General features: G+C 51.9%; 1 protein-coding gene across 1 annotated transcript; it reads right to left on the reverse strand.

The window, feature by feature from the left end:
• Positions 1 to 3,553: 3,553 nt before the first annotated feature.
• LOC113833527 (alkaline phosphatase, germ cell type-like) lies at positions 3,554 to 6,589 on the reverse strand. Its single transcript, XM_035438854.1, has 11 exons — positions 6,526 to 6,589; positions 6,316 to 6,432; positions 6,088 to 6,203; positions 5,755 to 5,929; positions 5,510 to 5,682; positions 5,150 to 5,284; positions 4,984 to 5,056; positions 4,494 to 4,628; positions 4,218 to 4,409; positions 3,981 to 4,097; positions 3,554 to 3,891 (listed from the first exon to the last, which is right to left on the reverse strand). Exons 1-11 carry the CDS (start codon positions 6,587 to 6,589, stop codon positions 3,554 to 3,556), a joined length of 1,635 nt encoding a protein of 544 aa, XP_035294745.1.
• Positions 6,590 to 12,969: the final 6,380 nt, after the last annotated feature.

Raw genomic sequence — 12,969 nt, forward strand, 5'->3', positions numbered from 1 at the left:
TAGAAACAAATAACAGTTGGTAGAGTGCTTGTCTAGTATGCCGAGACCCAGGAATCAGTCCTCAGAGCCACATCTGTTGGCCATAGTGGTGCATGCCTGTCATCTCAGAGCTTGGGAGTCAGGTGGATCACAAGTTCAAGGCCTGGGAAGCCTGGATACCCTAGACCCTGCCTCAAACAAACAAAACTGGAAATGAAATAAAACAAACCCAACCTCGCTAGTGAATATACACAGAGATTGTTAGTGTGTATGTGAGTGAGGGGGAGGGCTCTATTCCTTCTTTTGAATAACTTCTGCCTGGGGCTGGAGGACACCAGACTGGTAGAATATACTCTGGGGGGGGGGGGCAGGTTGTCCGTGTCTGTGTAGTCTCTGTGAGGGAGCAGCCGCAGTGGATCCTGACGGCTTCTGTCTCCCAGGTCTCATCAGGACAGCTCTGGAAGAGTTTGGTGTCAGACCTTGACACTCAGGGAACACATGGCAGGGACTGGGGATAGATGTGGACCTCCAGAAGGCCCAGCAGGCACAGGGGGCAGCTCCAGGTACCCCAGGCATTGTCCACCTTTCTCTCATGGGAGACTCCCCCAGGAACAGACAGAAGAGGTGACACCAGCCTGCCTCCTGCTGAAGAAAGATGGTTTGGTTTGGCCTCTTTCCCCTGGTGTCACATGCAGCAGACTTCATCTGTGCAGCAGTTCCAAACACGCAGGATCACCGAGACTTTGGTGAGCAGGTACAAGGCACCGGGGCACTGGGGTGGGCTATGTCTAGAAGACATTTAACCACCACCCAGTCAGTGACCCTCTTGTCACTTGTATGGCTCAGTGACTCTCTCGTCACTTGTATGGCACCTCCCAGGTCTGCTTGGATATTTAAGGAGTCAGGGGAAAAGTCTCAGGCACCCCATGGCCTTCTCAACCTCCTGACTGAAGGGCATCCAAGGAAGTCTGTCACACATGGCTAGGTCTGCTCCATTGAGCAGTTAGGTACATTGTGTTCTGCTGTGGGAGGACCAAAAGGAGCACTCACCACAGAGCCATGGGGGCCTGGCCAGGGTCTAGCTCAGTGAGGGCTATACGGACAGTCTCTGTGTGGTAGGATGAGTGAAGCCCACAAAAGATGAAGGAGCCCCAGGAGCACTGATGCCTTAACTACTGTGCCTCTGAACACTTGGGCCAATGTCACTAGCTGCAATGACTCTGATCCTCTGCCAGCTGCTGAATGAGGCCCAGGACACGGACAGCACAGCTGTGTTCCTCTTCACTGTCAGGCTGGACCACACAAACTCTTCCCACTGTGCAGTAGTGAGTGTTATCCCTGGGAACTCCCCAGATGTTGAGAATCCAGGAGGTGACCTGCTACTGTGAGAGGAGCTAAGGGGAGGTGGGCTCAGACAAAGCCCTGGAAGAGGGAGTAAATTTTCCTGGAGTAATCACAGGGTCAAGCCTTGGAAGCCATAATATCTACCACCTAAGTAAGGAAGTCAGAGGGAGAGACAATAGCCCCGAGGGGATGGTGATCAGATCCCAGAGGAATCTCTCCCACTCTGAGCCTCATGGAAGAGCAGTGTCCTGGTGCAGATCCTGGTGGCATACAGGATGCCCTAGAGGATCTGCTCAGGCTGTTGGAAGTAGATCTGAGGCAGAAGCAGCAGATTTGTGAGGGATCATGAAAAACTGGAGCAGTGACCAACCGATTCGATCATCAGGAGCTGGGGCTGCCAGGGCTAGGTCGGGGCAGGGACAGGGCATGCAGAGAAGGACTGGGTCACTCTGCTCTCCACCCCAGGTCTCTGTGTCAAAGGAAGATCATTCTTCGGCAAGACACCATCTCCATGTAGAGCAAAGAGTCTCTGGGACAGCTGCAGATCAGCCCTCAGATGTCCCGATGGACAGGCAATATGAGGAAGCTTCCGGAACTCTGGGTCATCTTCTTAGGTCTAGTCAAGCTTTTCCATGTCCCTGGATACCCATGTGTTCAGTGCCCTTTGTTTCCTGTCCTTGGCCCTACAGCTGCAGTGGAAGTCACTATTGGACCGTATCTTCCAGGAGGACTTCTCTGAGGGTGAGGAGGTGTTGCTAGTAGCTTTAGCAGGTGTCCAGCACCGCAGGTGAGGCTGCAGAACCCCCACTCCTGAACCCCCAGCTCCTTGTCTCAGGGCTCCTCCTCCAGCTTCCTAAAGCTATCTACTCAGTGACCTTTGAACTTCCTGTCACTGCTAAAGCCACACTACAGGAAGCACTAGTGAATGAATCCAGACCCCCTGATCACATGCTGGTGCTCACTGCTGCCCCATGGGAGCCTGTAAGGCTGGGGGCCTCCTGAGATGCCCTTGCCTCCTGGGATAGAGAGGTGGAAGTCCAGATGTTTTCCAGGGCACATGTGATCACAGCTCTCTGCCCTGACCACCTTGGGGAGAGCCTACTGGTCTCTGCCCATCTTGAGGAGGCTGTGACCTGAGAGATGGAGGGTAGTAACGAGTCCCAGGAACTGCCAGCAAGTCGGCCTGGCCCAGGCCAGCTGCCACTCTCACCTGCTGGCTGCTCAGGGTGGAGGACAGTGTGTTGATGCTGACCTAGTCATCCAGTCCTCTCCTGGCCTCCACATGAGCAGCTTCTAAGTCCAGGCTCAACCTGGGCCATCAGCATCACTGCAGCCCCAGGCTGCCCTCATCAGGCCCCTTTGCTGCACTCCTCACCCAGCCACTCCATCCAGCTAAGGGTGGTAGGCCAGAGTTGAGCTGTGTGTGGCTTAGCATTTTGACCTTCTGGAGACCTGCAGCCTTTGGTAAGAAGGCAAAGCCTGATGGTTGTGACTCTCTCCACTTTGTTCACTTTCACTCAACTGGCTGCTCCTCAGACAGCCTCTCCCAGACCTCCTAATAGCCACCACCCACCAGTCCACCCTTCCTCTGCACCCCAGACACCCAGGATTTTCTCTCTAGAAAATACAGGAGGCGTTGTCTTAACAGTTCATTTTATTGTTAGCATGTTTCTTCAAGGACTGGTGGTCCCGAGGGTAGGAAATAGTCTTTGTCTGGTATCTATGTAAAGCCTGAGATGGACAAGGGTTGGAGGCCAAAGGCTGCTTTGGGGTGCTTGCTGAGACCCCGTGTTCTCCTGGGCCTCTGCTTAGATTTCCTTTCACGGAAAGAACATGAGAGCAAGCCAAGGCCTGCAAAGCTAAGTTACTTGGATCCCAGTAAAGGTGTGAAGGGGAATCTAGGGTGTTCCTGGGCCTCAACCTCTTGGGTGCCATTTGACACCTGCCACTCCGGAGATAGTCAGTTGAAAAGCAAAAGCCCTGGGGCAAGTTATAAAGCCAGTTTGTTTTTGTAGAGGTGGCCCCTAGAGCTGTGGGCTAAATGGCTGTCTCAATATCTGAATAAGAGAGCTACCTACCAAGTTGGGGCTCAAACACCTGCAGTGAGAGTCTTGGGTGGAACAAGGGGACCATGAGAATGACAGGGCTATGGAAACCATGAGTGTGGGGGGTGATGGTGAAAGGAACCAGTGGTGCACCCTTGGGAGGAGCCCAATAGGGGACCTGACCATCAGTATGCCTCCATGGCTGTCCCTACTAGCAGCAGTGTGCTGACCAGCAGCTGCAGGGACAGCTGGATAGTGCCCTGGTGGGCTGCACTGTTTGTGACTTCAGTATTGATCTGGCCCGGGGTGATGGGGCTGCTCTGGCCTGCAGGGGGCGCCAGGCCACAGTCAGTGTAGGGTTCCAGGCAGCCTGCAAAGGCCATGACATGGGCGATGTAATTCTGCTCCTGCACTCCATGCACCAGGTGTGCCTGAGGGCCACGGGCAAATATCGCCACGTCCTCACCAGCGTGGGTCTCAGAGAACAAGGGTACAGCTGCCTGCTGCCGGTATGTGGGGTCACCTGCAAAGAAAAGGTGTTGAGAGCAGTGGTCCCCACCTCCATTTGCACTCTCAGCCCCTGCCCGATGTTGACAACTCCACCCAACTTACTGCTCTCTTCCTTAGTGACATCAGCCCGGACACCATTAAGGAGCCTGTAGCCAGGACCGTTGCCATATAGGATCGAGGTAAAGGATTTGCCATCCAGAGCCTTAGAGGGAGCCAGCCCTGCAGGGAGAGGGGGTGACTAATTTTCAGACTGGGTTCTGTACACCTTCAACTTTTGCCTGGTCACCAGATCCCTACAGGACAAAAATATCTGCCCCCGTCGCACCCCACGGCACCTACCAAAGATGGAGGTCCCCCGAAGTGTGTTGCCGCCAAAAGAGAAGACATGGGAGTGGTCAGCGGTGACAAGGATCATCGTGTCCTGCTCACTGGTGAGCTGGTCTGCCTTGCCAATGGCTGAGTCGAACATGACAGCCTCAGTCAGTGCACGATAAGCTATGCCTTGGTGATGACCGTGGTCGATGCGGCCCCCTGCAGGAAGACAGTGGTGTGGGGAGATGCTTGACTCTGCACTGGACTCCTGACTCCTCCTTTCTCTGGGTCACAACCACTCACCTTCCACAAAGAGATAGAAGCCTTGGGGATTCCTGCTCAGCATGCGCACAGCCACCTCTGTCATCTCCTCCAGGGAGGGGTCCTGGGCAGGGTCTCGGTAGATGTCATACTTCATGTGTTCAGGCTCAAAGAGGCCTGAAGAAGAAGAAAATCTTATTGAATTAGAAAATCGGCAGGACACGCCTTTAATCCCAGCACTCAGGAGGGAGAGGCAGGCAGATCGCTGGGAGGCGGATCTCTGGGAGTTCCAGGCCAGCCTGGTCTACAAGAGCTAGTTCCAGGACAGCCTCCCAAGCCACAGGGAAACCACCCTGCCTCGAAACCCCGCAGCCACCCCCTCCCATTCCCCCCAAAGAAGACAAAATGAAAATCTTATTGAAAATCTTGGTAAACACCAGACTGAGTATTAGGGAAACCACCATGCCCCCCCCACACCCACACACAGAATTCCCTAGTGTCAGGATTCTAGGGCAAGAATGGGAGTTGTTACCCATGAGGTGTGTCACAGATGGGTCCAGGGATGCTTGAATGAGCTCCGTGTGGTTCCAAACGTATTTGGCTCCCTGCAGGGACACAGCCAGTCTCCTGAGTATGCATCTTCAAAAGCACAACCCTCACTAATTCCAGTATGTCCTTTGCCCTAGTGCCCCCAGTACCTGGTGCTTTGCCAGCCACTCTTGAACAAGGTTCCGTCCATCCAGCCTGGTTCCAACCTGGTTCCAGTTATCTGGATATTCCTGGTCTGGTGTCCCCTTGGGAAACATGAACTTGCGGCCACCACCAAGGATCACCTATAGTCACAAGGGAAGCTGGGACCTAAGTGATCTTCTATTCTTTCTGACAGCACCTGGTCCCAACAGGTCTGAGGGAAGGGCCTCTCTTGGCTGCATCTTCTCTACCCATCCCCCACCAAGCCCTCAGTTTCCCTCCAGGGCTCAGAACCCAGACTGTGGGCTGTAGAGTCTTCAGTGAGAGACACCTTGCTCTAGCCCCACTCCCCCACTCTTGGAGCTCACATCAATGTCCACGTTGGAAATGAGTTGTGTGGCAATGTCCTTGCAGCCCTGCTGCAGCGCCGAGGCAGGCATTTCTGCATCCGAGTACCAATTACGGTTCACCGTGTGCGCGTAGGTGCCAGCTGGAGAGGCATGCTGTACTGACGTGGTGGTCACCACTCCCACCGCCTTTCCTGCAGAAGATGTCAGGTGAGCCAGCCAGTAGCCCAGGCCCACCCATGTCCTCAAGCCTTGTCCCAACCCACCTGCTTTCTTAGCTCGGTGCATCACAGAGAGGACCTCATTGCCCCACGTTGTGTTGCACTGGTCAAACTGTGCAGATGCGCTCAAGCCGATGACCTTGGTATTAGTTTTAACCCCGCAGAGAAAGGCTGTGGCTGTGCTTGCGCTGTCTGGGATCTGCATGTCTGTGCTGTATGTCTGGGGAGAGACGTTCTCAGCTCAGCTCGACTGCTCCACGTTAGTCCTTCACTTTCTGGGACTTGTCCCCCTGCCCCAGGTCTGTGTTCTTCCCAGCCTCCCTCCTCCTGTACCAGCTCTTGCCATCCTTGTGGGGACTTGGGTGCCTCCAAGCTCACCTTGGACAGAGCCGTGTATGGGAAGGCGTCCATGGCTAGAGGTGTCTCAGGTCCCAGGTGGCCTTGCAGCTGTCCTTTTAGGATCCTGGTGGCTGTCACCGTGGACACCCCCATCCCTGAAGACACAGAACTCAGATATTAATCCCCAGCTCTGCCCGGACCCACCAGTGGCCTTGGGTGGCACCAGGAGTGCAAGGGCCCCAGGTTTGCCAGGCCTTGCACACTCACCATCCCCCAGGAAGATGATGAGGTTCTTGGCTGATGTCTGAATAGGCTGTAGCTTCTTGGCAGCATCCAGGACCTTGGCTGCCCTTTGGTTCCAGAAGTGTGGGTTCTTCTCCTCCACTGTCCAGGAAAAGAGCAGAGGAGGGGTCGTTCAGACTGAAGGCCCCTTTGTGTGTGTGTGAAAAGAGCAAGAACCCAAAGGAGCCTCATTACCTGGGGTGACACTAAATGACAGCTGTAGTCCAAGGGCCAGCAGCAACACGCAGGCTCCCCACATGGCTGGGGCTGGATGGTCGAAGTTCTGAGGATGGTCGAGGGAGAACGTGGAAGTCGGAATAGTAGCTGAGGGGCTGACTACCTGGCCTTAAATAGGGGAAGACTTTGCTTCCTGCTTGAAGGACTCAGAGACCCTCCCTGATCCTCAGGTTCTTCCCTAGCCCCACCCTGAGGCGTGAACTGCAGTTTGCCTGGCTGAAGAAGGTGGCTGTGGCAGGGCGGTATGGAGAACGCCTTTAATCCCAGCACTAGGGAGGCAGAGGCAGGTGGATCTCTGTGAGTTCAGGACCAGCCTGGTCTACAAGAGCTAGTTCCAGGACAGCCTCCAAAGCCATAGGAAAACCCTGTCTCAAAATAACAAAACAAAACCAAAAAACAAACCAACAAACAGAGATGGCACTGGGTCTGCAAGTCCAGGCCAGTGTTCTGAATTAGGGCTACAGCTGGGTCCCAGGCATCTCCCCCAGGTTAGGTTGAGGAGAGCTACAGTCTGAGTGAAGAGCTATAATCTTATGTGCAGTGGTCACCAACCCTCTGTTACTGTCCCTCAGGGGTCCATTACTTTTTTGTTCCAGTGACTTTGCCCCCCATTGCCTCTCTCCTGGACTTGGGGTAGATAAGGGATCCAGGAGGAATCCTGACTTGGAAAGATGGAGCCGGTGGGTTACATAGAGCCTCGTTTGTGTTGCAGCTCCTTTTAGAGTGTGTTTGAATGCTGACTGGTGTGGAGGCTGTACAGGATCCTGAGGGAAACCAGGCAAGGCCTGGATCCTCCCGAGAAGCAGGCAGGTTTCAGCCTTGATGTGGAGAGCTATTTTCAAGGGCAGGTTTAGGGATCCCAAGGTTCTGATAAACCCTGAGCACACGTGCAGCTGTAGCATGGCATGAGGAACTGGGAGCCTCCTGTAGCCTGAGGTGTGCATGAGGTTCAGCATTATTCCCAGTTGCCAAGAGCTGTGGGGGAAGCCATGTGTCCATTGACGGATGGATGGATCACATCAGAGAAACATGATCCAGCTAGGTGTGGTGGCTCAAGGTTGTAAATCCAGGTCTTCTGATCCATGGCAGGAAGATGGAAGACTGTGCTACATAGCAAATACATTGACTCAAAACCAACCAATCTGCTGGGCTGTGGTAGTGTACTCAGTAAGTAGAGATGGTGAATTTCTGTGAGTTTGTGGCGCCAGCATGGTCTACCTAGTGAATTCCAGGACTGTTAAGGTAACACAGAGAAACTCTGTCTCAAAACACCAAAGTATAAAAATAAAATAAAGCCAATTAGTCAAGCCAGACTTGATGGCATACACCTTTAATCCTAGCACTAAGGAGGCAGAGTCAGGTGGATCACTGTGAGTTCAAGGCTACCCTAGTCTTCAAAGTGCGTTCCCAGCCAATCTAGCCTATACAGAGATTTTATGTCAAGTATCTAATTGGAAATGATAAACGGATAGGATGGGGCTCAGTTGGTAGTGAATATGAACCCATTCCTCTGTCTACCAGGTGTGTGGGGTGGGCCATGCGCCATGCTTGTAATCCCAGCACTCTCATGCGGGCACTTGAGAAGTTGAGGCATGCTGGGTGTGGTGCAGGCCTTTAGTCCAGCACTTGAGAAGCAGAGATAGGTGGATCTCTGTGAGTTCAACGCAGCTGGTTTACAGAGTGTGTTCCAGGACAGCCACGTTCTGTTACTCTTAGAAACCGGGTCTGGAAACACGACTTCCCCACCAAAAAAATAAGCAAAACAATCAAAAGAAAGTAAGCCAGAATGGCAGCTGGCATCTGAAATCCAAGCAGTGGGATGTGGAGACAGGGGATCATGCTTGGAGACAGCCTGGGCTATGGAAGATTTTTGTCTCAAAACCCAAACTGAAACTAGGCATGGTAGTATACACCTTTAATCCTAGCACTTTATTTCCACAGCAAAGCAAGGTAAACATTTCTTCACTTAAACTCTGCTCACTCACCCCCCTCCCCACACACACACACACAGCTTCCCTTTCCACTCACCGCATCTGGTTCTCCAGGCTGATCCCCGAAACCAGGGTACCCACACAAGCACCTCCCTGCCCGACATAGCCCCGATTTTGCTTTTTGTGGATTGAAGATACTATACCTGTGTTTAAAGTCCCTTGGAGATCCAGCATGATGCTATGGGCCCAGTCACTCAAGGCGGAGCAGAAGGGTCACTTAAGTTCATAAGCTTGAGCCTAGCCTAGGCAACATAGTGAGTTCCAGCTATCTTTAGCTACATGTTGAGACACTGTCTCAATAAAAATAACAACAACAATAATAGTAATAATAAGTTCCAACTGACTGCTTATAAGGAATGTGGATTATAGAGGTGAGATAGATGTATGCGGAGAGTTAAAATGACCCTGGGCTATCTCAGGCCCTTGGTTAGTCACTTGCCTTTGTTGCTGTTGTTTTGAGACAAGGTCTCACTATGTAGGCATGGCTAGCCTGAAACTGGCTGTGGAGACCAGGCTGGCCTAGAACTCAAGAGAACTCAGCCACCTCTTCCTCCCCAGTGATTGGCAACTGATGTATCTAATAAGGGACATTTTGGCTGCTGGTAACCCTCTCTGGGAATCACTGAGTTTAGCTGGCCCCACGCCTCCATAGTCCTGAGCCTACCCTATAAACTTTTCTCTATGAGCTAGGGTCTCATAGGTTGTCCAGGTGGTTTTTGACCATAGGAGGTAGACCAGGCCGCCATTGGAATCCTCCTGCCTCAGTCTGCCTAGTATCTGGACTTAAAGGCTTGTGCCTCTGTGATACACAGAATTATGTGTGTGTGTTTCCCTTTTTTGTTTTTATTTTTGTTTTCTTTCAAGACAGTTCTTCTCTGTGTAGCTTTGGCTGTCCTGAAACTCTGACTAGTCTGTCCTGAACTCACAGAGATCTGCCTGCCTCTGCCTTCTGAGTGCTGGGATTAAATGCCTGGTCTCTATTTCTTTCTTTCTTTCTTTCTTTCTTTCTTTCTTCCTTCCTTTCTTTTTTTTCATTTTTTCTGTCTCTGTCTCTGTCTATCTCTCTGTCTCTGTCTGTCTGTCTCTCTCTCTCTCTCTCTCTCTCTCTCTCTCTCTCTCTCTCTCTGTCTCTCTTTCATGAGATAAGGTCTCTCTGAAGCTAGGCAGGCTTCAACTTAAAATAAGTCTCGTGCGTCAGACTCCAAAGTGGTGGAATCAATGGGATCAACTTCCATGTCTGGTTTTGGACAGTGCTTGTTTGGGTTTTTGCTTTTGTGTTCTTGGTTTGGTTGAGTCAGTGTCTCATGTAGCCCAGGCTAGCCAAGAACTTGCCTAGGATGACCCTGAACTCCTGAGCCTCCTGTTTCTACCTCCCACATGGGTGAAATCAGATAGATGCCATAGCACCTCATCTGTTTTGTTTTTAATTTAGGGTCTCAAGGAGCCCAGGCTGACCTCAAATGCACTATACAGCTGGGGCTACTGATCTTTGCCTACATCTCTGAAGGATTAGTCTTCCAGACAGATGCCGTCACAGTCAGCCATGGGTGGTTTGTTTTACTTGATTGGGTTTCTGATATTTTGAGGCCAGTCTACTTGTAGTCCAGGCTGGCCTTGAACTCAATATGTGACCAAGTAGTGCTAGAACCATAGGCATACACTACCATGCCCAGAACTGGGAATCAAACCGAGGGTTTCGTGCATATCAGGCAAACACTTGGACAAGTGAACTATGCCCCAGCCCACTGAAGAAATGGTCAACAGACTTGAAGAGTAGCTGCACCGGTTCACAGCTGTGCTTAATTGACCCAGATTTTGCTGCCTCTGAAATCAAGTCTACAGCCTCGGTGTTAGTTGGGTTGATCTCATTTGGCCACTTCTTTTGTGACCTACAGCAAAATTTTCTCTTTTTAAGGTTGACTTAAGTGTCTCTATTTTGACTCTGCTGTTGTCATTATCTTTGCTGCTGTGGTAGGTGTAGAGTGTCAAGTGCCTCTCGTGTTGCTCTATGGCGACCCCAGCTTCCTCAGCAATGGCTTAGCCCTGATTTCCTGAAAATTCTTTTATGTGCCTGCGAAAGATTGCAGAACAGGCACACACCATGCCACCTGTCACCTCTGGTGATCAAAGGATGTTTATCATCAGGTGGTGGAGCACACCTTTAATCCCAGCACTCGGGAGGCAGAGGCAGTGGGATCTCAGTGAGTTCCAGGCCAGCCTGGTCTCCAGAGAGAGTGCCCGGATAGGCTCCAAACATACACAGAGAAACCGTGTCTCCAAAAACCAAAAAAAAAAAAAAAAGAAAAGAAAAAAGAAAAGTGAAACAAAACAAAACAAAAAATTTCATCTCCACCTTAGGGCTATAGACAACCTAGCCACTGGGGGCCTCCTGGATCCCTGTCTGAGTCACCTGACTATAGGGGTAATAGTCGAAGTCTTCCATTGGCATCTCTGCTTTGTGGTCAGAGATACAGGGAGCAGAACTAGGTGCTACAGTGCACTGTTGTGACCTCGGCAAACTGAGGCAAGAGGATGGGGAATCCAAGGTTATCCTTGGCCACATATTGAGATCCAGAACAGCAATGTAGAAACAAATAGCAGTTGGTAGAGTGCTTGTCTAGTGTGCCGAGACCCAGGACTCAGTCCTCAGAGACACATCTGTTGGCCATAGTGGTGCATGCCTGTCATCTCAGGGCTCGGGAGTCAGGTGGATCACAAGTTCAAGGCCTGGGAAGCCTGGATACCCTAGACCCTGCCTCAAACAAACAAAACTGGAAATGAAACAAAACAAACGAACCCAACCTCGCTAGTGAATATACACAGAGATTGTAAGTGTGTATGTGAGTGAGGGGGAGGGGCTCTATTCCTTCTTTTGAATAACCTCTGCCTGGGGCTGGAGGACACCAGACTGGTAGAATGAACTCTTGGGGGCAGGTTGTCCGTGTCTGTGTAGTCTCTGTGAGGGAGCAGCCGCAGTGGATCCTGACGGCTTCTGTCTCCCAGGTCTCATCAGGACAGCTCTGGAAGAGTTTGGTGACAGACCTTGAAACTCAGGGAACACATGGCAGGGACTGGGGATAGATGTGGACCTCCAGAAGGCCCAGCAGGCACAGGGGGCTGCTCCAGGACCCCAGGCATTGTCTACCTTTCTCTCATGGGAGACTCCCCCAGGAACAGACAGAAAAAGTGACCAGCCTGCCTCCTGCTGAAGAAAGATGGTTTGGTTAGGCCTCTTTCCCCTGGTGTCACATGCAGCAGACTTCATCTGTGCAGCGGTTCCAAACACACAGGATCATCATGAGTTTGGTGAGCAGGTACAAAGCACCGGGGCACTGGGGTGGGCTATGTCTAGAAGACATTTAACCCCAACCCAGTCAGTGACCCTCTTGTCACTTGTATGGCTCAGTGACCCTGTCATCACTGTATGGCACCTTTCCCAGGTATTCTTGGGTGTTTAAGGAGTCAGGGGAAAAGGCTCAGGCACCCCATGGCCTTCTCAACCTCTGAAGGGCATCCAAGGAAGTCTGTCACACATGGCTAGTGCTGCTCCATTGAGCATTGTGTTCTGCTGTGGGAGGATCAAAAGGAGCACTCACCACAGAGCTGTTGGGGCCTGGACAGGGTCTAGCTCAGTGAGGGCTATACGGACAGTCTCTGTGTGGTAAGATGAGTGAAGCCCACAAAAGATGAAGGAGCCCCTGGAGCACTGATGCCTTAACTACTGTGCCTCTGAACACTTGGGCCAATGTCTCTAGCTGCAATGACTCTGATTCTTCTCCAGCTGCTGAATGAGGCCCAGGACACGGACAGCACAGCTGTGTTCCTCTTCACTGTCAGGCTGGACCACACAAACTCTTCCCACTGTGCAGTAGTGAGTGTTATCCCTGGGAACTCCCCAGATGTTGGGAATCCAGGAGGTGACCTACTACTGTGAGAGGAGCTAAGGGGAGGTGGGCTCAGACAAAGCCCTGGAAGAGGGAGTAAATTTTCCTGGAGTAATCACAGGGTCAAGCCTTGGAAGCCATAATATCTACCACCTAAGTAAGGAAGTCAGAGGGAGAGACAATAGCCCCGAGGGGATGGTGATCAGATCCCAGAGGAATCTCTCCTACTCTGAGCCTCATGGAAGAGCGGTGTCCTGGTGCAGATCCTGGTGGCATACAGGATGTCCTAGAGGATCTGCTCAGGCTGTTGGAAGTAGTTCTGAGGCAGAAGCAGCAGATTTGTGAGGGATCATGAAAAACTGGAGCAGTGACCAACCGATTCGATCATCAGGAGCTGGGGCTGCCAGGGCTAGGTCGGGGCAGGGACAGGGCATGCAGAGAAGGACTGGGTCACTCTGCTCTCCATCCCAGGACTGTGTGTCAAAGGAAGATCATTCTTCAGCAAGACACCATCTCCATGTAGAGCA

This window comes from Cricetulus griseus, chromosome 2 (assembly GCF_003668045.3).
Source record: "Cricetulus griseus strain 17A/GY chromosome 2, alternate assembly CriGri-PICRH-1.0, whole genome shotgun sequence".
Lineage (NCBI taxonomy): Eukaryota > Metazoa > Chordata > Mammalia > Rodentia > Cricetidae > Cricetulus > Cricetulus griseus.

Coding starts and splice junctions, on each gene's coding strand:
- LOC113833527 (XM_035438854.1), bottom strand. CDS start 6,589: ATGTGGGGAGCCTGCGTGTTGCTGCTGGCCCTTGGACTACAGCTGTCA. Junction 6,433..6,525: donor GTCATTTAGTGTCACCCCAG/GTAATGAGGCTC, acceptor TTTCCTGGACAG/TGGAGGAGAAGAACCCACAC. Junction 5,285..5,509: donor TTTCCAACGTGGACATTGAT/GTGAGCTCCAAG, acceptor TTGTGACTATAG/GTGATCCTTGGTGGTGGCCG.